This window comes from Sminthopsis crassicaudata, chromosome 4, assembly GCF_048593235.1.
Source record: "Sminthopsis crassicaudata isolate SCR6 chromosome 4, ASM4859323v1, whole genome shotgun sequence".
Lineage (NCBI taxonomy): Eukaryota > Metazoa > Chordata > Mammalia > Dasyuromorphia > Dasyuridae > Sminthopsis > Sminthopsis crassicaudata.
In genome coordinates this window covers 28,870,592-28,894,553 of record NC_133620.1, presented here as the reverse complement: position 1 = coordinate 28,894,553, position 23,962 = coordinate 28,870,592, and the positions used below count along the sequence as shown (strand labels likewise).

At 33.3% G+C, this 23,962-nt stretch overlaps 1 protein-coding gene across 4 annotated transcripts in view; it reads right to left on the bottom strand.

The window, feature by feature from the left end:
* The window catches only part of TESK2 (testis associated actin remodelling kinase 2), a 138,428-nt gene that overhangs the window by 92,529 nt on the left and 21,937 nt on the right, over nt 1–23,962 (bottom strand). For 3 of the 4 annotated variants that reach the window (XM_074266102.1, XM_074266104.1, XM_074266103.1), the window contains exon 2: nt 8,132–8,439. The exons of the other annotated variant lie outside the window; for it this stretch is intronic. In XM_074266102.1, the coding sequence (XP_074122203.1) occupies nt 8,132–8,353 (222 nt within the window). In that variant the 5' untranslated portion in view covers nt 8,354–8,439. The remainder of the gene's footprint in view (nt 1–8,131; nt 8,440–23,962) is intronic. 4 annotated transcript variants of the gene reach the window in all.

Here is a 23,962-nt window from a genome sequence, read left to right as displayed (position 1 = left end):
TGTTATATTGTATATTGTTAGGATTACAAGATGATATTATAATTGAAGAGACAACAGGACATTTACAGTATATGTAACATATATGTCACTTTTTTTCGCCTAATACATTGGCTAGTTTTTGCAGAACTGTTTTTTTCTCCTTTTCTATTTTCTTTTATAAGGAATATCTGGGAAAAAGTGGGAAAATCCACTAGAAACTTAGGTGACATTAAAAACAAAGCAATAAAGATTTATTTTGAAAAATTACTAATGTCTTCTACTGGAATACAAGATCTAGGACTAATTCTGATAGTTGTCATCAAACATAAAAAAGAGACTTTAGAAACCTAGCACATGCAACATGGATATTTCCTCAGATGCTGTTGGAATAGGTTGTTGCAAGGATATAATTTAAGTCATGATGAGGTAATCATTACTCAATATGCTTTCAGTTAAATTGGCCAAAATTTTTCTTCCAAAGCTGTTTGTTGCTCCTACTTCTAACAAGTGATTAACTCAATTTCTTCCAGAAAGGGGGGGGGGGGGGAAAGGTGTCCAAATTCTTCTCTCCAATCCCGCTTATTATTTAGGTCCCTGTAAACATATTGCCACTAGCTAAAACATGTCATTGATTCCTTTCACAAAGAAGGCTTCAGAATGGTTTGTATGAATTCTTCCAGTCATTCAGGAAACATGTCAAATCCCAGAATACAGAATACAGGTTCCAAATGAATGAAATCAAAACAAACAAAAAATCCCCAAACAGAGGGAAAGAAAAAGGTCCTCTGACACACTTTTCCCTGCTAACCCCTGGCTAGTAACAATTTGTCATTCTTCCAAACATGCCTTACCTATCTCACCAGGCATCAAGGGATTTTAAACTCTCTCATGGGGTCTCTGGGACAACATGTAGTGTTTCTCTAGTTAGGATTGGCTGACAAATACTCAGTTGATTTTCAAACGAGAGCTCAGAGGAGGCCCAGGAAACATAAACATAAATTAAGAGAAACAGATAATTTCTTGATAAATTCTTGAAGGTGCTATCTCTCATTCATAGTCTCCCCAATAGTACTTGCTGGTAAAAAAAACTTATTCTTTGTTTATGGCAGCCCTCTTTGTGGTGGCCAGAAATTGGAAACTACGTGGAGGATGCCCATCAATTGGAGATTGGCTGAATAAATTGTGGTATATGAATATTATAGAATATTGTTGTTCTATAAGAAATGACCAACAGGATGATTTCAGAAAGGCCTGGAGAGACTTACATGAACTGATGCTGAGTGAAATGAGCAGAACTAGGAAATCGCTGTATACTTCAACAACAATACTATATGATGACCAATTCTGATGGATGTGGCCATTTTCAACAATGAGATGAACCAAATCAGTTCCAGTAGAGCAGTAATGAACTGATCCAGCTCCACCCAGTGAAAGAACTCTGGGAGATGATTATAAACCACTACATAGAATTTCTAATCCTTCTAATTTTGTCCGCCTGCATTTTGGATTTCCTTCACAGGCTAATTGTACATTATTTCAAAGTCCAATTATTTTTGTACAGCAAAATAACTGTTTGGTCATTTATACATATATTGTATTTAATTTATACTCTATCATATTTAACATGTATTGGTCAACCTGCCATCTGGGGTGGGGGGGAAGGAGGGGAAAAATTAGAACAAAAGGTTTGGCAATTGTCAATGTTGTAAAATTACTCATGCACATAAATCTGGTAAATAAAAACTATTAATAAAAAAAAAAACTTATTCTATTCTTTCAAGTATTTCACAAGCTACAGATTTGTTTCAAAGATTGTGCGTTGTTGGGTTTTGTTTTGTTTTTTAATGCTAGTCCATTTTTACAATAATCTATGTACACATGGATCATGTGTAACACTTGGGGAATTCCAAAGAAGAACTAGAGAACATTAGAAAATGCAAAATGGATAAGTTCCAGTATATTAATTTAAAAGTTTTTGTACAAACAAAACCAATATAGCCAAGAATAGGAGGGAAGCAGAAAACTGGGGGAAAATTTTTGTATCCAAGGACTCTGATAAAGACCTAATTTCTAAAATACATAGAGAATTGACTTATAAGAATAGAAACCATTTTCCAACTGATAGTTAAAGGATATGAACAATTTTCAGGTGAAAAAATTAAAGCCATTAATAGTTATATGAAAATATGCTCTAAAACATTATTGATTAAAGAAATGTAAATTAAGACAACTCTTAGGTACCACTACATACCTCTCAATTGGCTAACATGACAATGATAAGAAAGACAATGATAAATGTTGGAGGAGATGTGGGAAAACTGGTACACTGACACATGGTTGGTGGAGTTGTGAACTGATTCAATCATTCTGGAGAGCAATTTGGAACTATGCCCAAAAGGCTATCAAACCCTTTGATCCAGCAGTGTTTCTATTGGGTTTGTATCCCAAAGAGAACATAAAGGAGGGAAAAGGACCCAAGTGTGAAAAAATGTTTCTAGCAACCTTTTTGTAGTAGTAAGGAACTAGAAATTGAGAGGATGCCCCTTCTTTGGAGAATGGCTAAATAAGTTATGATACATGATGGACATGGCTCTTTTCAACAATGAGGTCATTCAAAGCAATTCTAAAAGACAGGTGATAGAATCATTCAGAGAGGATTATAGAGACTGAATGTGAATCAAAGCATAGTATTTTCACCTTTATTTTTTTCTTTTTTTTTTTTTAATGTTTTTTTTTTTTTCCCTTTTGGTCTGATTTTTCTTGCACAACATGACAAATATAAAAATAAGTTCATATATTTCTTTCACCTACAGCAGACTGCTTGCTGTCTTGGGGTATGGGAAGGAGGGTGAAAAATTTGGAACACAAAGTCTTACAAAAATGAATGTTAAAAACTAGTATTTCTCAAATATTATTGAGAAAAAAAGATTTTGACAATGAGACAATGTAGAAATTCTGGAATGTAAGGCAAATCAGTCTTTCTTTCTTCTTTTTTTTCTTGTTTTCTTTTTTTCTGATTATATATACGCATTAATTCTTAACATACATTTCTTTATGAATTATGAATTATGAATCATGTTGAGAAAAATCAGAATAAAAGGGAAAAAAATCACAAAAGAAAAAAACAAGAAAATGGAAAAAAAAAAAAGTCATACCATATGTTGATTTATATTCATTCTCCATATTTGTCTCTCTGAATACAGATGGCATTTTCTATCCAAAGTTTATTGGGATTGCCTTAGACCACTGAACCACTAAGAAGAACCAAATCTTTCATAGTTGATCATGGCCCAATCTTGCTGTTACTGGATACAATGTATTTCTGGTTTTGCTTATTTCATTCATTATCAGTTTGAGTAAATCTTTCCAAGCCTTTCTTCATTCATTCAGCTTGTTCATCATTTTTTCATATACTATTACTTATTCAGCTATTACCCAATTAATGGGCATCTACTCACTTTCCAATTCTTTGCCACCACAAAAAGAGTTTCTGCAAACATTTTTGTACATGTGGGTCCTTTTCCCTCCTTTATGTTTGTTTTGTTTTTTGGTGAGACAACTGGGGTTAAGTGACTTGTCCAGGGTTACACAGATAGTTAAATATCTAAGGTCTAATTTGAACTCAGATCCTCCTGGGCTGGTTCTCTATCAATGAACCATCTAGCTGCTCCCAAATCAGTCTTTAAGAAAATTTACATTTCTGAAAATTTATACATAAAAGAAAAAACAGATCAATGGACTGGGCATGCAGCTAAAAAAACATTTTTTAAACTCCCAACAAATTTTTTTAAAATTTTATTTATAAATTTTTTGACAGTATATATGAATGAGTAAATTTTTTTTCATACCTTCTAGTTCAGATGTACAAAATGGTAAATAAACCTATTATATTTGTGGTTTAAAAAATAACTAAATAAAATGAAATTGGAGAATGTTTAACAAAACAAATAAAAATACAACAAACTAATCTACTACTAATTTAATCGTTGCTTAAAACCATAGAGAGTGGTACTAAATTAACAGAATATTAAATTAAGCCATCCAGACAGACAGACATGATGAATAAGGAAATCTGTCTTGCTCCTATGGAGTCACACCCTAGAAGAGCTCAAAACCCCTGATAAACAAGAACATCAGTTACTACCAAAGGCATTTTGTGAACTAGATTACAAAGGTACTCACTCACCCACAAATAAAAATAGCCATTCTGTAAAGCAATTTATAACTATACCCAAAAAGCTATTAAACTGTGAATCCCTTTGGAACTAGTGATACTGCTATGAGATCTATACCTCAGAGATCAAAGAAAGAAGAAAAGGACCCATATATACAAAAATACTTAAATTAAAATTAGTTCTTTCCACTGTAAAGAATTAGAAACTGAGGAGGTATCCATCAAATAGAAAACAGCTGAACCTATTATAGTATGTGAATGTGCTAAATAAAACTGTGCTTTAAGAAATGGCAAAGGGGGTGATTTCAGGGAAAAAAACAACACTCTAAATAGCTGGGGAAATTGTGCTCATGGCTAGGCCATGCCAATATACTAAAAATGACAATACTAACAAAACTAATTTATACTTTAAATGCTATATCAACCAAATTATTAAGAGGACATTTTACAGAATTTGAAAAAATAATAACAAAATTCAATTGAAATAATAAAAGATCTAGACTATCCAGGAAAATGATAAAATAAAAAACTGAAACTATAAAGACATCATCAAAGCCATCTAGTATTGGTTAAAGAACAGCATGATAGATCAGTGGGACAAACACAAATGAAGGAGATTCAGTGTTTAATAAAGTAGAAAACAAATTACCTAGGAAAAGATTCTTTATTTGACAAAAACTTCTACAAAACCTGGAAAACATTCTGGCAGAAATAAGGCTTAGGCCAATACTGAACACCATATTTTACAATATGTTCGAAATAAATATGTGGCCTTGAATAGGATAAACTGAGGGAAGACCTCTCATAAAAATGTGGCCTTAACCTATACTCTTAATTGTGACTTGAGGCTTTGCAATAACAACTTGAGCTCCAGGCCTCTTTGAAATCATCCTGCTGATCATTTCTTACAGAACAATATTCTATAGTATTCATATACCACAATTTATTCAGCCATTCTTCAATTGATGGGCATCCACTCAGTTTCCAGTTTCTGGACACTACAAATAGGACTGCCACAAACATTCTTATACATACAGGTCCCTTTCCCTTCTTTAAAATCTCTTTGGGATATAAGACCAGTAGTAATACTGCTAGATCAAAGAGTATGCACAGTTTGATAACTTTTTGAGCATAGTCCTAAATCACTCTCCAGAATGGCTGGATGTATTCACAATTCCACCAATAATTCCAAGAGAAGAGAGCAATCCACAGTCCCTGGAGACAATAGCACATTACAAGTGACTATCTAGATTTTAGAATATTCTGCCAGAACTAGAGAATTGTTAAGTACCTACTTAGCACTTAGTAAGAACTTATCATCTCATTATCTCATTAGCACTTAGTAAAAACCTAACAGTATCAGTGTCCCAGTTTTCCCACATCCCCTCCAACATTCCCCATTATCTTTCCCGGTCATTTTAGCCAATTTGACAAGTGTGTAGTGGTACCTCAGAGTTGTCTTAATTTGCATTTCTCTGATTAATAATAACTTGGAGCATTTTTTCATATGGCTAGAAATGTTTCAATTTCTTTGTCTGAGAACTGTCTGTTCACAAAAGATTATGTTTTTAAAAACTAGAAGAGAAATAGATGATATACCTCTATGGATGAAAGATGATTCTTGACCAAGCAAGAGATAGAAGCAATTACAAAAGGATAGAGGAAATAACTCTGATTGCTTGAAACTGAAGCACTTCAGTACAAACAAAACTAATACACCTAGGACAAAAAGGAAAGAGGTAGGATAGAAAAAAAAAAATCTTTGTGTCAAATTTCTCTGATAAGGCTTTGGTGTCCAAGATATATAAGTAAATAATATATGTATGTGTTATATACATGCATATACATGTGTGTGCATATATATATATATACACACACACACACGATTAAGGAATATGAACAAATAATTCTCAAAAGAACTACAAAGGATTCATAATCACATTAAAGAATTCTCCAAATCACAAAAAAAAAAAAAAAAAAAAAAAAAAAAAAAAGAGAGAGAGAGAGAGAGAGAGAGAAAACAAAGCAAAACAATCCTGAGATTTCAGGTCATGACATGCAAATTAGCAAAAACCAACCAAAAATGGCAACAATGTTAGAGGAATTTGGGGAAAATAGGTACATTAATACATTAATGGTAGAGCTATTTTGGGCAAAAATTTTGGAAAGCAATTTGGAATCATACAAAGAAAATAGCTAAAGAATCCTATCTTATGAACCAGAGTTCCATTACTGGTATTATACCCACAAAGAAGCCATTAAAATGGAGAAAGTCTCTCTAAACTCTAAAATATTTATAGCTGTACTTTTTCTAACAGTTAAAAACAGGAAATAATGTAGATGTCTATCAACTGAGGAATGGCTAAACAAATTAGCAGCTAGATGGCACAGTGGATGGAATATCAGGCCTAGAGTCAAGACAACTCATCTTCTAGGGTGCAAATCTGCTCTCAGCCTCTTACTAGATATGGGACCCCAGGCAAGTCACTTAACCCCATTTGCCTCCATTTCCGATCTGTAAAATAAGCTGAAGAAGGAAATGACAAACCACTCCAGATGGAGTCACAAAGAGTAAGACATAACTGGAAAAAATGACTGAACAAGTCTTGGTATCAGCAGTTCACAATGAAGATCTGCCCAACGGCAAGGAAACTTATTGAACTTTTAAAAATGCATTCACTGGAGAGAGCCATCTGCACCCAGAAAGAGAGCTGTGGGGAGTGATTGTGGACAACATAGTGTTTCCACCTTTTTGTTGTTTGCTTGCTTTTTGTTTTCCTTCTCATTTTTTCCCTTTAAGATCTGATTTTTCTTGTGCAGCATGATAATTGTGGAAATATGCATAAAGAATTGCACATGTTTAACATGTACTGGATTAATTACCGTCTAGGGGAGGGGAAGGGAGGGAGAAATATTTGTACACAAGGTTTTGCAAGACTGCATATTGAAAACTATCACTGCATATATTTTGAAAATAAAAAATTATTATTTTAAAAAAATACATCCACATCAAAAGCAATTGCAACTGAGTTCAGCCTCAACTACATTCAGGTGAAGAAAGTAAAGGACTTAAGATTGCACATCCTTTTTACAACCACATAGTGTACCTTGATAGGCCTTTTCCCAGTCCCTTGGAAAAGGCCAGAATTACAAGTGATTTGTTCAGTCATACAACAATAGCTTTATCTGGGACTCAAACCCATATTTTCTGATGCCAAGCCCACATCCCTTTGCACTAGATCATGTTAACTCTCATGAAGAGGAATCCAGAAATAATCATGACATACAGATGTAATCCCTTTTAGAACACAAGTACAGATAGAAAATGTATTTTTTTTCCAGCTATAAGAAAAGATTGAAGGATCATGGGAGGCAGAAGGCACATTAGTTGGGGGGAAGCCCAGGAACTTTGGTGTCCCAGGAGTTTAGGAGCACTCCAGTCCAGCAGCCAGCCAATTACAATGAAAAAGGCTTGTTACTCCAAACTGGCTACGCTCCTGGTCAGTTGGAGTTCCATCTGGATTATTGACCCTCTTAAGGATAGGTTTCCTAGGATAGGATTTATCTAAGACATAGAAAGTCAATTTATGCTCTCTATATCCTATATATACCAAGTACATCTGCATACTGATTCAATAAACTATTAATTTCTGCTTCCTGCTCCAGTACTCATACCAAATTTCTCCATTGTCTATCCCATTCCCACACCAATATTCTGAATATCTCACAATACCAGTTATAAAAGCAAAATGGGTCAACTATTCAATTCTGCAGTCCCTATCACATTCAAAATAAAAAGAAAAACAAATGCCATGAAGAATGAGTGAGAATTATTTCTCAGCATTAGGAGCCACACTAATCAAAGACCCCACCAAAGTTAAGAACAAATGGAAAAGCCTTGAAAGGGTAATCTATCTACCTATTGCAAGGATACTGTTCTGCAGAGTGCCTGAGATGAAATTACAGATGCTCACTCACCTTGAACACTTCAGAGAAGAAGCCAGACCCAATCTTTTCCCGGGTAAAGTCATCTAAACGTGTAAGTCTAGAAAAGGCACTTATGAGAGCTCGATATGAAGACGGCCACACTCTTCCTATCTGGGCCACATTTCCATCCCCTCCACTGCCCCCTTCCAAATCTTCCAGACGTTCTAAGCGAGGAGGAAATCCTGCAATGGAATTCCGTTTGCTCCGATCCATAGTCCCAACAATCACTTTTTTCTTCTTTTAAGAAAGGACTCTTCACATCTTAAATTCTTGTTGAGTTTTTCTATCCTGGTTTGACACTAAAATAAAAAAAGAAGAAAAAACTATTTTACCAATACCATCAATACATATTATCCAAAACCTAAACTCTCAAAGCATACAGATTGCCTGCCTTGCACACTCTAGCTCCCTTCTAGGTATAAAGGCAAAACTTTATAATTTCTAACTTTCAAATATACTAGCACTATTTGAAGACCCAAAACATAACCAGTAAATCAACAAACATATATTAAGCACTTATTTTGAGTCAGACATTGCACTAAGACTGGGCTACCAGCAGGTCATTTCAGAAGGAAAAGTACAAGTGGGATGACAGATAAGACTTCTTGTACAAGGGAGCACCTAGGCTGAGTTTTGAAGAAGTCCAGAAAGTCCTAAGGGACACAGGCAAAAAGGTAGAATGCTCCAACCAAGAAAGAATACTAAATACAGAATTGGGAGAGGGAAGGTCATGTTGGAAGAAAACCAAGGTAGATGGATTATATTATCAGTGGAAGCAAGTAAAGAGCAAAATGTTTCGGAAGCTACATGGAGAAGCATGGGCAGAGCAGAGAGCTTCCTATCTGAGACTCAAGTTAAGGAGATAGTAGAATGAGACATGATCAGATCCGAGCTATGAAAAAATCCTACTGGATTGGAGTGGGAAGACCAAGGTAACCCAACATCCATTCAAAGATGCTGAAACAGATTTCAAAAGTGTATTCCATCCATTTAGTATTGTTCAGGTACTGAGTCAGGCAACATAAGGAAGAATGAGGTAAAATCTCTTTTGTAAAGAGCTCATATGCCATATTTACAAGTAATACTCCCTAACTCTAGGTATCTCAAAGTGTGGACACTCCCTCACTAGTATAAATGAGAGCTCCTGTTCTTTGCTTCTCTGTTGCAATACTTGTGGCCAAATCTCTGGTGTACTTAGGAAGGCTGGACTCCAAGAAGCAGGTATAAACTCTATCACTGGCTTTATTATGGAAGGCTGATAGAACCTATCCCACATCATACTCTCTTGGCAAAGCCTTCAAGAACCCAAGATATAAGCAGACATCAAAGCAAATCTTCAACAGAGATTCAAGTACCTCTAAAATCAACTATTTTTGATGATTGCCACTTTACAATCTAGTTTTAGGTGTGGTACAGCTAGGCCACCTTCCTTTGAATTTTTTTTTCATTAATTCCCTCGACATTCTTGACCTTTTGTTCTTTCAGATGAATTTTGTTACTATTTTTTTCCTAGCTCTATAAAGTAATTTCTTGACATTTTGATTGGTATGGTAGATTAATTTAAGTAAAATTGTCATTTTTAATTATCATTGATATTCTTCCAATTGTTTAGATCTAACTTTATTTGTGAAAAAAGTGTTTTGTAATTGTGTTCATATAGTTCCCTGGCTTTGTATTCCTGGCAAATAGAACCCCCAAATATTTAAGATGCTGCTGGGCTCTGTTGGTAAATATAGAAATGCCAATGACTTGTTTCCAGTAATTTTTTATTTAATTCTCTAGCATTCTCTAAATATGCCATCATATGATCTGCAAATAGTAATAATTTTGTTTCCTCATCATCCACTATAATTCCTTCAATTTCATATTCTTCTTTTAATGTTAAAATTAACATTTCTAATAAAATATTGAAGAATAGTTGTAATAATGGGTAACTTTATTTTACCTCTGATGTTATTGGAAATGCTTCTAGCTTGCCTCCATTATATAAAATTAGCTTGCTGATGATTTTAGACAGATGCTACTTACTTTAAGGAAAACTCCATTTATTCCTATGCTCTCTAGTGTTTTTAATAGGCATGGGTGTTATATTTTGTCAAATGCCTTTTGTGCATCTACTAAGATAATCCTATGATTTCTGTTAGTTTGATTATTGATATAGTCAATTATGCTGATATTTCTTGATATTGAACCAGCTTTGCATTTTTGGTATAAATCTAGTAGGGAAAGAGAACCATAAGAGATGCTATGAAAGTAGGACAAGACAAAACAAATAATCAATTATAAGAGATGAAAGCATCTCAGTGTGAATAATCAAATGAATGGTATCCTTGACAAAACTAGGGAAGTCTGGAAAAGAGGTGGGTTTTAAGGAAGACAAACCAAGTTCTGTTTGGATGTGGTGAGTTTGTTATGTCTATAGAATGACCAGTTTGAAATTCAGCAAGCAGATGATAATGCAGAACCAGAGTTCAGAAGCTTTCTGAAAAATTACTTGCATAGCAATATTTAAATCCACACAAATAGGGGCAGCTAGGTGGTGCAATGGATAGAGCACCAGCCTTGAATTTAGGAGGACCTGAGTTCAAATCTGGTCTCAGACACTTAACACTTCCTAGTGTGACCCTGGGCAAGTCACTTAACCCCAGACTCAGAAAAAAAACAAAACAAATAAATCCACAAAAATAGATGAGGTCATCAAGTGAGAGAGTATAGAGAAAAAAGAGAAGGAAGTCCAGAATGGTCTTGGGATAGTGCCATAGTAAGAATGCATAACATGATCAATAATATGGGAAAGGAGATAAAAAAAAAAAGTATGGTAGAGTCAATAAAGATAAAGTAGTATCACTAAAACCCAGAGAAGTATGCCAATGGGAAAGGCAATTAGCTATGTCAAAGAAGTAACAAAAAACAAGAAGAGAAAAGGCCAGTAAAACTGGCAAAGAGGCCACCGGATAATAGAATGGACAAGCAAATGTGACCCAAGAACACAAAAGAAAGATAAAGAGACTACCAAAAAATAAGGGGGGAGAAGGAGTATGTAAAAAATATCACAAAATTTAAAAAGGTAGAAGATAATTTAATTTCACCAGCAAATCCCAGTTTCATGCTGCTACCCAGGTCTGTGATTCCTTCCCTATCTCTTTCTACCTAACAAATTCTTACACAGCCTATAAAGCCCAACTTATGTTACCTTCAACAGGAAACCTCATAAAAGGATGGTTCCCTAGGCAAACAATACTTTTGATGGGAAACAGGAGGAATCTAAATAATATGAAAACCAAAAATAAATATTTTAGAAGGAGAATGAGAATATGGATAACTTAAAAAAAAATATTTCATATAAGTAAGGAGATCAAAAGCCAGATTGTAGAAGTAAAAGAACCAACCAAGTATTGTTTTCTAATGATTGTTCTTAATAGCTTTTTATTTTCCAAATACACGCAAAAAAGTTTTCAATATTCACCTTTGCAAAACCTTTTATGTTAAATTTTTTTTCTCTCCTTTCCCATGAGGGGAAAGAAATCAAAAATAGGTTAAACATGTGCAATTCTTTTAAACATATTTCTATATGCTATACTATAATAATAATAATAATAATAATAATAATAATAATAATAATAATAATAATAATAAAAACTGATCAAAAGGTGAAAGAGAAAATAAAAGAAAAAAAAAAGTGAAAATACTGTTTTGATCCAAATTCAGTCTCCATAGTTCTCTCTCTGGATGAGAATGGCTCTTCCCATCACAAGTCTCTTGGAATTGCTTTTAATCACCTCATTGTTGAAAAGAGCTAAGTCTTTCACAGTTGACCAAAAAATCTTGTTACACTTCACTTAGCATCAATTCATATAAGTCTCTCCAGGAAATATTCCTCCTCACTGTTTCTTATAGAACAATAATATTCCAAAACATTCATATACCATAACCTATTAGGCCATTCCCCAATTGAGGAACATCTACTCAGTTTCCAATGCCTTATCACTTATAAAAAGGGCTATCACAAACATTTTTGTACATGTGGGTCCTTTCTCCTTTTTTATGATCTCTTTGGGACCACAGGCCCAGTAGAGACACTGCAGGATCAAAAGTTATGCACAGTTTGATAGACTTTTGGGCATAGTTCCAAATTGTTCTCCAGAATGGTTGAATCAATTCCATAACCCCACCAACAATTCATTAGCGTCTATTTTCCCACATCCCCTCCAACATTTATCATTGTCTTTTTCTACCATCTTACCCAATCTGAGAGGTGTGAAGTGGTATCTCAAAGTTGTCTTAATTTGCATTTCTCTAACGATAATTTAGAGCATTTTTTCTTGAGTATGTGACTCTAATTTCATTATCTGAAAATTGTTTGTTCATATCCTTTGACCATTTATCAATTGTATATAACCATTTATCATTGCAAACAATGAATTATATTCTTTTAAATTTGACTCCATTATCTATATATTTTAGAAATAAGACCTATCAGAAATATTGCATGTTAAAAAAATTTTCCCAACTTCCTGATTCCCTTCTAATTTTGACTATATTGGTTTTGTTTTTCAACAACTTTTTTTTAATTTAATGTGGATGAAAATTATTCATTTTACATTTCATAATGTACTTTAGTTCTTCAGTCACAAATTCCTTCTTTCTCCACAGATCTGAGAGGTAGACTATCCTTTGTTCTCCGAATTTGCTTATAAGATCACCCTTTATATCTAAATTATGAACTCATTTCGACCTTATTTTGGTATAGGGCATCAGGTGTTAATCAATACCTAGTTTCTACCATACTATTTTTTAGTTTTCCCAGAAATTTTTGTCAAATGGTGAGTCCTTATCCCAGATGCTGGAGTCTTTGAGTTTATCAAATAAATAGATTACTATAATCATTGAGTACTGTGTCTTCTAAGCCTAATATATTCCACTGATCCACTACTCTTATTTCTAAGCCAGTACCAAATTATTTTGATGACTGCTGCTTTATAATATAGTTTTCGGTGTGGTATAGCTAGGCCACCTTTCTTTGCCTTTTTTTTTTTTTTCATTAATTCCATTGAAATTCTTGATCTTTTGTTCTTCCATAAGAATTATGTCATTATTTTTTCTAAGTCTGTAAAATAATTTTTTGGCAATTTGACACTGAACCAAATTCCTTAATAACACAAATATGGTGCTGATATCTAAATCAGGAAGAACCAAACACAGAAAGAAAATTATGGACCAATCTCCCTAATGAATATTGATGCCAAAAAATTTAAATAAAATATTAGCAAAGAGATTACAATTATCAACAAGATAATATACTATGATCAATTGGAATTTATACCAGGAATGAAGGGCTGGTTCAATATAAGGAAAACTATTGCACAATTGACCATATCAACAATCAAACTAACAGAAATCATAAGTTTATCTTAAAAGATGCAAAAAAAGCATTTGACAAAATACAACACCTATTCCTATTAAAAACACCACAGAGAATAGGAATAAATGGAATTTTCCTTAAAATGATAAGTAGCATCTACCTAAAACCATCAGCAAACATTATATGTAATATGGATAAACTAGAAGCATTCATGGTATAAGATCAGGGATGAAACAAGATTGCCCATTATCATCACTACTATTCCACATTATATTAGAAATGTTAGCTTTAGCAAGAAGAGAAAAAAATGAAATTGAAAGAATTAGAGTAAGCAATGAGCAAACAAAACTATCACTCTTTGCAAATGATATGATGGCATATTTAGAGAATCCTAGAAAATCAACTTTAAAAAACTACCAGAAACAATGAAAACTTTACCAAAAGTTTCAGGATATAAAATAAACCCACATAAATTATCAGAACATCTGTATTGCCAGCAGAACCTAGAAGCAAGAGATAGAAAGAGAAATTCCATTTATATATAATAGAAAGAGAAATCCCATTTAACATAACTATAGTTTACCTTCCTATACAAAGTCAGGAACAATATGAACACAATTATAAAACACTTTTTTCGCACATAAAGTTAGATCCAAACAATTGGAAGAATATCAAGTGCTCATGGATAAGCTAAGCTAATATTTTTTTTTAAATGTCAATTCTACCTAAATTAATCTACTATACCAATCAAATGGCCAAGAAATTACTTTATAGGGTTGGGGGGAAAATAACAAAATTCAAGAATTTCAAGGGAATTAATGAAAAAAATGCAAAGGAAGGTGGCCTGCTCTACCAGACCTATTATTATAAAGCAGTAGTCATCAAAACCATTTAGTATTGGCTAAGAAACATAGCAGTGGATCAGTGAAATAGGTTAGGTTAACAAGACACAACAGTCAATGACTAGAGTAATCTAATGTTTGGTAAACTCAAGATATAGTGTTTTTTTAAATCTCAAAAAACAAAAAAAAAAAAAAGTCCCAATAGGAATGGATCTAATAAGGTCTCCTTAAGGATATTAGCTCAGACAGAGCAAAAGCAAAACCAGTTCTAATTAAAAGAGATAAATGAAGAAACCACATTTTGCTAAAAGGTACAATAGACAAAATTTACCAGAGGCAGCCAAAGCAGTCCTGGGGAAGAGGGGATATAAATCTCTAAGTGCTTACATCAACAAAATAAAGAATAAGCAAATGAATTAATTAGATGCACAATTAAAAATAAATAAATGGAAATGAACAAATTTAAAATCCCTAATTAAATATCAAATTGGAAGCCCTAAAAATCAAAGGGGAGATTGATAAAACTGAAAACAAGAAAACCATAGAACTAGTAAACAAAACTAGGAGATGGTTTTATGAAAATAAACCATTGATTAGTTTTATTTTTTCCTCAAAGCTACCCAGCTTCTCTTTGCTTCCTCATAGACTTTCTTTTGTTTTTGGCTGTTCGCTTTTTACTTTATTTCCCCACTCCCACCTCTCCACCATAAAGTAAGCTACAATTAAATGTATATGTACACACACACACACATACACACACACCGTCTATGAACAACATATAAATATTCATAGACATTTATGTAAAACCATAATATGCATAGTTCTATTCATCATCTCTTCCTCAGAAGATGGATAGCATCTTCCTTCATAAGTCCAAGTCTTTCCATGTTTTTCTAAATTAATCAGCTCAGCATTTCTTATCACAACAATATTCCAACACAAATACATCCTATCTGATCTACTGTACATGAAAGTTATGTCTAAAGCTATTGTCTATGAAATTTTCCCTAATTTTCTGCATTCTTGGCTATACTGATTTTAATTATACCAGAAATTTTTAATTTAAAATAAGAGAAATAATCCATTATATATTTCAACAATGCTCTCATCTTTATAATATAGTATAAGTCTGACATTGCCAAATTTACTTCCTTTATATCTTTTCCCTCTGGTTTCTTTGAAATTCCAGATCTTTTGTTCTTTCAATTGAACTTTTTTATTATTTTTTCTAACTTAATAAGATAATTTTTAGCAATTTAATTAGGATGACATTGAATAAGTAAAATTGTCAGGTTTTTATTATATTGGATTTACCTATCCATGAACAATTAATATTATTTCAATTATTTAGATCTGACTTTACTTGTATAAAAAAAAATTGTATGCTATTTCCACATAGTGCTTGTGTCTATTATGGCAGCTAAACTCTCAGGTATTTTATACTGTCTACTTTATTTTAAATGGTCCAAAAACAATACTGAATAATATTGCTGACATAGTGTAGTTTCCCCACATTTTTTTTCTCTTTTGAGAATTATTTTATATATTTATTTAGAAATATTTTAGTTTGAACTTTATCTGGTTAGATTGAAAGAAAAAAATCAAATTACTAGTATCAAAAATGAAAAGGATAAATTCACCATCAATGAAGAAGAAATTAAAACAGTTATTAGAGAAATTATTTAAAATTATTAAATTTAAAACTGTTAAATATATTAAATTACCAAAATTATTGAAACAATTGTTTTTGCCCAATCATGTGTCAATAAAACTAATAATCTAAGGAAGATAGTTAAATATTTATCCAAACGCATACTAAGGTATTGTTGTTGGAGTTATGAACTGATCCAACCAATTTGTACACCAATTTGGAACTATGCTCAAAGGCTATAAAACTGTATATATCCTTTGAACCAGCTATATCATTTCTAGGTCTGTATCCCAAAGAGATTAAAAAAAAAAAAAAGTACCTACATGGCCAAAAATATTTATAGCAGCTCTTTTTTGTGGTGGCAGTGCATTGGAAATTGAGAGGATGCCCATCATTTGGGGAATGACTGAGCAAGATGAAGTATATGATGGTGATGGAATACTACTATGCTATAAGAAATGATTAGCAAAAACCTAGAAAGACTTACATTAATGATGCAAAAGAAAGGGAACAAAACCAGGTAAACATTGTTGTGCAATATGGTTGCATTTTCAGTATTACAATGACCTAAAATACTCATAAAAAATGCTATCCATGGGAAGAAAAACAAAAACAAAAGAAAAATGCTATCCATGAAAGAAAGAACTGATGGAATCTGAGTATAAGTTGAAACATACTTTTTTTTTTTTTTCCAGCTGGGGAGGATCTGTTTTTGTTTTACAATCTAATTAATATGAAAATATGTTTTGCAAGACTGTATATATATAAGTGTATGCCTTTTTAAGGAGAGGGAAGGGAAAAGAGAATGGGAGAGAATTCAAAATTTTTTTGAAAAGAATGTTAAAAATTGTTTTTACATGAAAACTTAGAAAATTAGAAAAAAAGACTAAAAAACTGTAAGGGGTAGCTAGATGGCTAAAAGGATAAAGCAAGGTTCCTGGTGTTAAGGGAACCTAAGTTCAAATCTGGCCTCACATACTTAATAGCTATATGACCAGGTAAGTCATTTAACCCCAAAGGCCTCACCACAAAAAAAAAAAAACCAACTTGGGCAAAGCTTGGGATGATTTTATGAGATTCTTCAAATCTTTTCATATAAACATTAATATAAAGTGCCAGGATCTATACTATACATGCTAAACCACCTAATTTGGGCCCTTCCTTTATTCCCTTAACAATTTCAACCTCATATTTTTAAAAACTTTGTGTTCATATTCTGTCCTCTTCCTCCAGGAGAATACAACCTAGAGGACTGGGCTTCTCTCATTTTTACTCAGATATCCCCAAGCTTCAAGAAAAAAAATCTTGTCAAACTATTTTTAAATAGATGTTTTAACTGCCAAAATAAAATACTTCTAGTATTATGAAAGGAAAGCTCTTCTGCCCTCAGATTAGCCTTCTGTTCTCTTGGCCAGTAAACCTTACAATAACCTTACTACCTACATAGTAGTGCAACCCACTTCATCTCTAAATATCAGTTTCCTTATCTGGAAAATGAAAAAATTGAACTACATGATAACTGCAATCTATTGCAGCTCTAAGCCAATGATGCTACAATCCTTCTTCAAACACTTTAATAAAGCTTCAAATGACTTAGCCTAATTTTAACCTTAGTTTTAATTAACAATGGGTAGCAGCAAAGCTAAATGCCTAAGCAGAATAACAAACCTCTCTGTGAATATATCACATGTGAATAATTTCATATTAAAACCACTGGTTTTAACATTTTTTTAAATTAATGTATCATTCTTCAGTTGAAAAATGATCAAAAGATATTGAAAGAATTTTCAGATGAATGAGTACAAGTTATCCATAGCTATATTTTTTTTTAATGTCCTATTTCACCAACAGTCTGAGTTTCCAATTCACACCCATCAGATGGGCCCGCTCCCTTCCCCCAAAAAGAAGATAGAAAATGCTGGTGCTACTGTGTGAAACAGTACATTAATGAATTAATATTACTGGAACTGTGAATTGTTCAGACAATCTGAAAAGCCATGTATTCCATGTATATAATCAGGAGAATAGCATATAGCTTCCCTGCTACACTTTCATGATGATTTAGAAAATATACCAAACTACATGTATACATATATTGTATTTAATTTATATTTTAACATATGTAACATGTATTGGTAAACCTGCCATCTGGGGGAGGGAGATGGGGGGAAGGAGGGGAAAAATTGGCTTGGCAATTGTCAGTACTGTAAAATTACTCATGTGTATATCTTGTAGATAAAAAGCTAAAATAAAATAAAATAATAATTACATATATATATATACACACACCAAACTAGTTTTTGATTGGAAAATCCAAGAAAAAGTCTCAAAAACAGGGCATAGTTTAAAACTATATAAGAGAAAAGGAGAAGTTAGGGAGCAAAGTATAAAACTTAAACCTGATTCTTACCTGAACTAGTCAAATGACAAAAGTATATACATACATACACAGTAGGGGACAGAAATACATTTTATTCATCAAGGAAATAGGACCTAAGGGGTAAAGAGAAAGGGGAAGATATGAAGGAAGATAGATTAGTGAAGGGATTGGTGAAAAGAAAACATTTGTAAAGAGGAAGGGAAAAAAGAGAATAGAAAGTATAAGTGAGTAGAACTGAGGAAACTGAACAGTCATTAATCATATCTGTAAATGTGAATAGGCTGAACTCACTCATAAAATGGGAGAGGAAAGCAAAATAGATTAGAACCCAAATCCAACTCTAGGCTGCTTACAAGAAATATACTTGAAACAGAAAAATACAAATTTAAAATAAGGAGCTAGAGTAGAATCTATTATGTTTCAGCTTAAGTAAGAAAAGGCAAGGACAATAATAATAATCTCTAATAAAACAATAACAAAATTACGTCTAATTAAAAGACATGAATGGGAAAATGACATTAAACGTATCAGGTACCAAATGACATATGTATTTAAAATCTTAAAGGAAAAATAAAATGAGTTACAGGGGAAATAGGGGAAATCATAATAGGGGAACCTTACTCTAAACCTCAGACCTATGCAATCAAAGCAAAAAATAAATGAAAAATGCTAAAATATATATATATTTTTTTTAATTTATATATTGGATTACTTGTTATCTAGGGAAAGGGGAGAGGGGAAGAAAGTGAGAAAAAATTTGGAACACAAGGTTTTGCAAAGGTGAATGTTGAAAACTATCTTTACATATATTTTAAAATTTTAAAAACCTATTATTTAAAATTTTTAATTAAAAAAATTTGATGTTAGATCCCTGGAGAATGATAAATAAAATAGATAAACCATTTCCTAATTTGATTGAACAACAAAAAGATTATCAAATTATAAGTATCAAAAATTAAAAAGGAGAATCACAAAAAATGAAAAGATAAAATTAGTAGAAGCTATTTTCCCAAACTATATGAAAATAAAACTAATAATCTAAATGAAATAAATATTTACAAAACTACAAATTCCCCAGTTTAGCAAAATAGGTAAAAGAATAAGCCATCCATACCTTTTGATCTAGCCAATACTTTCTACTAGGTCTTTACCTCAAAGAAATCAAAAAAAAAAAAGTAAAAGAACACATACATACAAAAATATCTATTGTAGCTCTTTTTGCAATGTCAAAATAAAATTGAGGGGGCACCATCAAGAGGGGCATGGCTGAACAAGTTGTAAATGTGATGAAATATTATTGTGCTATAAGAAATGATAAAGTGGATAGTTTCAGAGAAATCTGGAAAGAACTACATGGACTGATACAAAGAGAAGTAAGCTGAATGAGAACAATTTTTTTTTTTTTTTTTTTTTTTTGAGGCTGGGGTTAAGTGATTTGCCCAGGGTCACACAGCTAGGAAGTGTTAAGTGTCTGAGACCAGATTTGAACTCCGTTCCTCCTGAATTCAAGGCTGGTGCTCTATCCACTGCGCCACCTAGCTGCCCCTGAATGAGAACAATTTAAACAATGATTACAAGATTAACAAGATTCTTTGAAAGGCTTAGGTACAGTGATCAATACAATGACCAACCACAATTCCCCATACTCATAATTTAGAATTGAAATTGAAATTTAATTTAATTTTTAAATTTAATATGTAAAATTTGTAAAATGCTTTGTTTTTCTTTCTTTTTCAACAGGAGATAATGAAAGGGTAATAATTTGGAATTGAAAAGAAAATTTAATTTAATTTAAAGCAATTGTTCATGCCTTTTGAATCAATGATCCCACTACAAGAAATACAAAATTTTTTAAACCAGTTCTGTTTTGTAGTGGCAAAGAATTGGAAATTGAAGAGGTATCCATTTATTAGGGAATGGCAGTGGGCTCATGATGAAACATGATGGTAATTCATTCTTCATTACTAAAGAAGACCAATGACATCATAACAGCGAGGACTTGCAAACAGATTGAATTTAAGTGAGGCAGATCTAGGCAAAGTCATCAGCCTTACTCTCTCCTCCAGAATTATTTGAGTCCAGTGGCAAGACAAAAGTCAAGATGATGGGTAATGGCTCAGGAGGAAGCAAGCTACCTATCTCCTGATAACAGAATTAAGGGTCTTAGCGTGCAGATGGAAACACTTTTCTGGACATAGACAATGCAGGAATTTGTTTTGCTTGAATATACATATTTTGGGTTTTTTTTTTTTTTTTTTTTTGCTTATTTAGAGAGGTGAATCAGAGAAAAGGCAATTTTTTAAAAATATAATTTAATTCTTAAGATATATGATTTAATGATGAATGTTGGAGGGGATGTGGGAAAACTGGGACACTGATACATTGTTGGTGGAGTTGTGAAAGAATCCAGCCATTCTGGAGAGCAATTTGTAACTATGCCCAAAAAGTTATCAAACTGTGCATACCCTTTGACCCAGCATTGCTGTTATTGGGATTATATCCCAAAGAAATACTAAAGAGCGGAAAGAGACCTGTATGTGCCAAAATGTTTGTGGAAGCTCTTTTTGTTGTAGCTAGAAACTGGAAGTTGAATGGATGTCCATCAATTGGAGAATAGTTGGGTAAATTATGGTGTATGAAGGTTATGGAATATTATTGCTCTGTAAGAAATGACCAGCAGGAGGAATACAGAGAGGCTTGGAGAGACTTACATCAACTGATGCTGAGTGAATTGAATAGAACCAGAAGATCGCTGTACACTTCAATGCTGTATGAAGAGGTATTCTGATGGAAGTGGATATCTTCAAAATTAAGAAGATCCAACTCGCTTCCAGTTGATCAATGATGGACAGAAACAACTACACCCAGAGAAGGAACACTGGGAAGTGAATGTAAATTGTTAGCACTGCTGTCTATCTACCCAGGTTACTTATACCTTCGGAATCTAATACTTAATGTGCAACAAGAAAATGGTATTTACACACATATATTGTATCTAGGTTATATTGTAACACATGTAAAATGTATGGGATTACCTGTCATGGGGGGGGGGAGGGATTGGAGGGAGGGAGGGGATAATTTGGAAAAATGAATACAAGAGATAATATTATTAAAAAAAATAAAAATAAAATAAAATAAAAATAAAATAAAAAAGATATATGATTTAAGTAAATTCTAGAATACATTTGTTTTGGAATTATTTTTCAAATATATTTATATCAACAGTAGCTTTAGATCCTAATGTAGTTCCATTTTCCTGCAAAAATGTGTGCATTTTCATATCCTTTGATCCAGCAGTGTTACTACTGGGCTTATATTCCAAAGAGATTTTAAAGAAGGTAAAGGGACCTGTATGTGCAACAATGTTTGTGGCGGCCCTTTTTGTAGTGGCCAGAAACTGGAAACTGAGTGGATGCCCATCAATTGGAGAATAGTTGGGTAAATTATGGTATATGAAGGTTATGGAATATTATTGCTCTGTAAGAAATGACCAACAGGATGATTTCAGAAAGGCCTGGAGAGACTGACATGAACTGATGCTGAGTGAAAGGAGCAGGACCAGGAGATCGCTGTATACTTCAACAATAATACTATATGATGACTAATTCTGATGAACCTGACCCTCTTCAACAATGAGATGAACCAAATCAGCTCCAAGAGAGCAGTAATGAATTGAATCAGCTACACCCAGAAAAAGAACTCTGGGAGATGATTATGAACCACTACATAGAGTTCCCAATCCCTCTATTTTTGTCTGCCTGCATTTTTTATTTCCTTCACAGGCTAATGGTACACTGTTTCAAAGTCCAATTTTTTTTTGAACAGCAAAATAACTGTTTGGTCATGTATACTAATATTGTATTTAATTCATACTTCAACATATTTAACATGTATTGGTCAACCTGCCATCTGGGGGAGAGGAGCAGGGGAAGGAGGGGAAAAATTGGAACAAAAGGTTTGGCAATTGTCAATGCTGTAAAATTACCCATGCATATAACGCTATGATAATAATTTTTTTAAAAGTGTGCATTTTTTAAACAATGACAATTAAAAATTTCTATCCCACCACTAAACTGCATTTGGGTAAGATTGCAAGGGCTCAGATCTACAGAGCAGTTTAGATACAAGCAGTTGAGATTAACTGTCCAAGAGGTATCAAGGAGGTGTGATCTGTATCTGTGATTTTTCTCTTCAACATTTGAGATATGCAATTTTCCAAGTAGTATATACAGGGCACTGAGAGGGCAAGTCACTTGCCCAGGACCACAGTACCACAGAAGTAGGTCTTGAATCCAGATTTTACTGATTCAAGGCAGTTCTCTATACAAAATGCCAAGCTGCTTCTCGCCATAGATTATATGAATAGCAAGCCTATCAATTAATTGACAAGGACTTAAATACCTAGTCCATGCTAGGTAATATAGATATAAATGCAATACACAATATAGTCGCTGTCCTAAAAGAGGTAACATTCTATAGAGAGGGGCAAAATGGGGCTTGGGAACCTGAAGAAATGTAAATACAATACATTAAAAATGAATATACTATAATTTGTGGAGGTGGGAGTTGGAAAAGTTACTGTAGCAAATGGGGGTGCAGAGAAGGATCAAGAAAAGCTTCATGGAGAGGTGGTAGCTGCATACAACTTTAAAGGCAGTTAGGCATTCTAAAAGGCAGAGGTGATGTGGAATGAATGGCAGAACTGTGAGGAAGGCCAAGGCAAATAAATGTACAGGGACAGGAAATGAAGTGCTCTATTTAAGGTACACCCAAGAAGGCCAGTGTGGCTAAACTACAGAATGCATGAAGAGTAATAATGGATAGTAAGTCTGGAAAGGTAGGGGAGCCAGGTTGGGAAGAGCTTTAAATAACAGAGAATTTTATATTTTAACCTAGAGGAAATACGGAGTTTTAGGAGCTGACAGACAAGGGAATAACATGGTCAAAGCTGAGCTTTAGGGAACCACTTTGTCAGCTTGGTGGAGAATGGATCAATCAGGGATAGCAATGAAGAGACCATAGCATTAATTTCTATCTTGTCTTTCTCTATAAAAATGTAAAATCCTGGAGGACAGGAGGATAAACCTTCTTCAACAATACACAGTCCAAGCAATTGTTGCTGTTGTTCATCCTTCATTCTCAAAGAGAAAGTGATACCATTACACACAAATGAATTGGATTTAAGTGTAAACCTGGGCCAGGTCACCTGCTTCTCTCTCTTCTCCAGAATCATCTGAGACCATTGACCAAATATGGATCAGGATGACTGGAGAGAGCCCCAGATGCAATGGGAGACTATAGCCTTTTTAAGCTAAGGTCTTTCTCAGATCTCAGTCTGAGGCAATGTGCATTCAATGATTAAGGCTAGGTAAGAAACGAGGCAAAAAGGGCCTTTTTTACCTAGTTTAAAAAAAAAAAAAAATCAAACTGGGAAGGGAACACTCAGGATTTCTAACCAAAACAGAAACATTTGTTATTTATACTCAACTCTAAGCTATCTTGAGCTTACTTTCTTTTTTGTTTATTTGTTCTTGAAGCAACTGGACTTAAATGACTTGTTCACAGTCACACAGCTAGTAATTGTTAA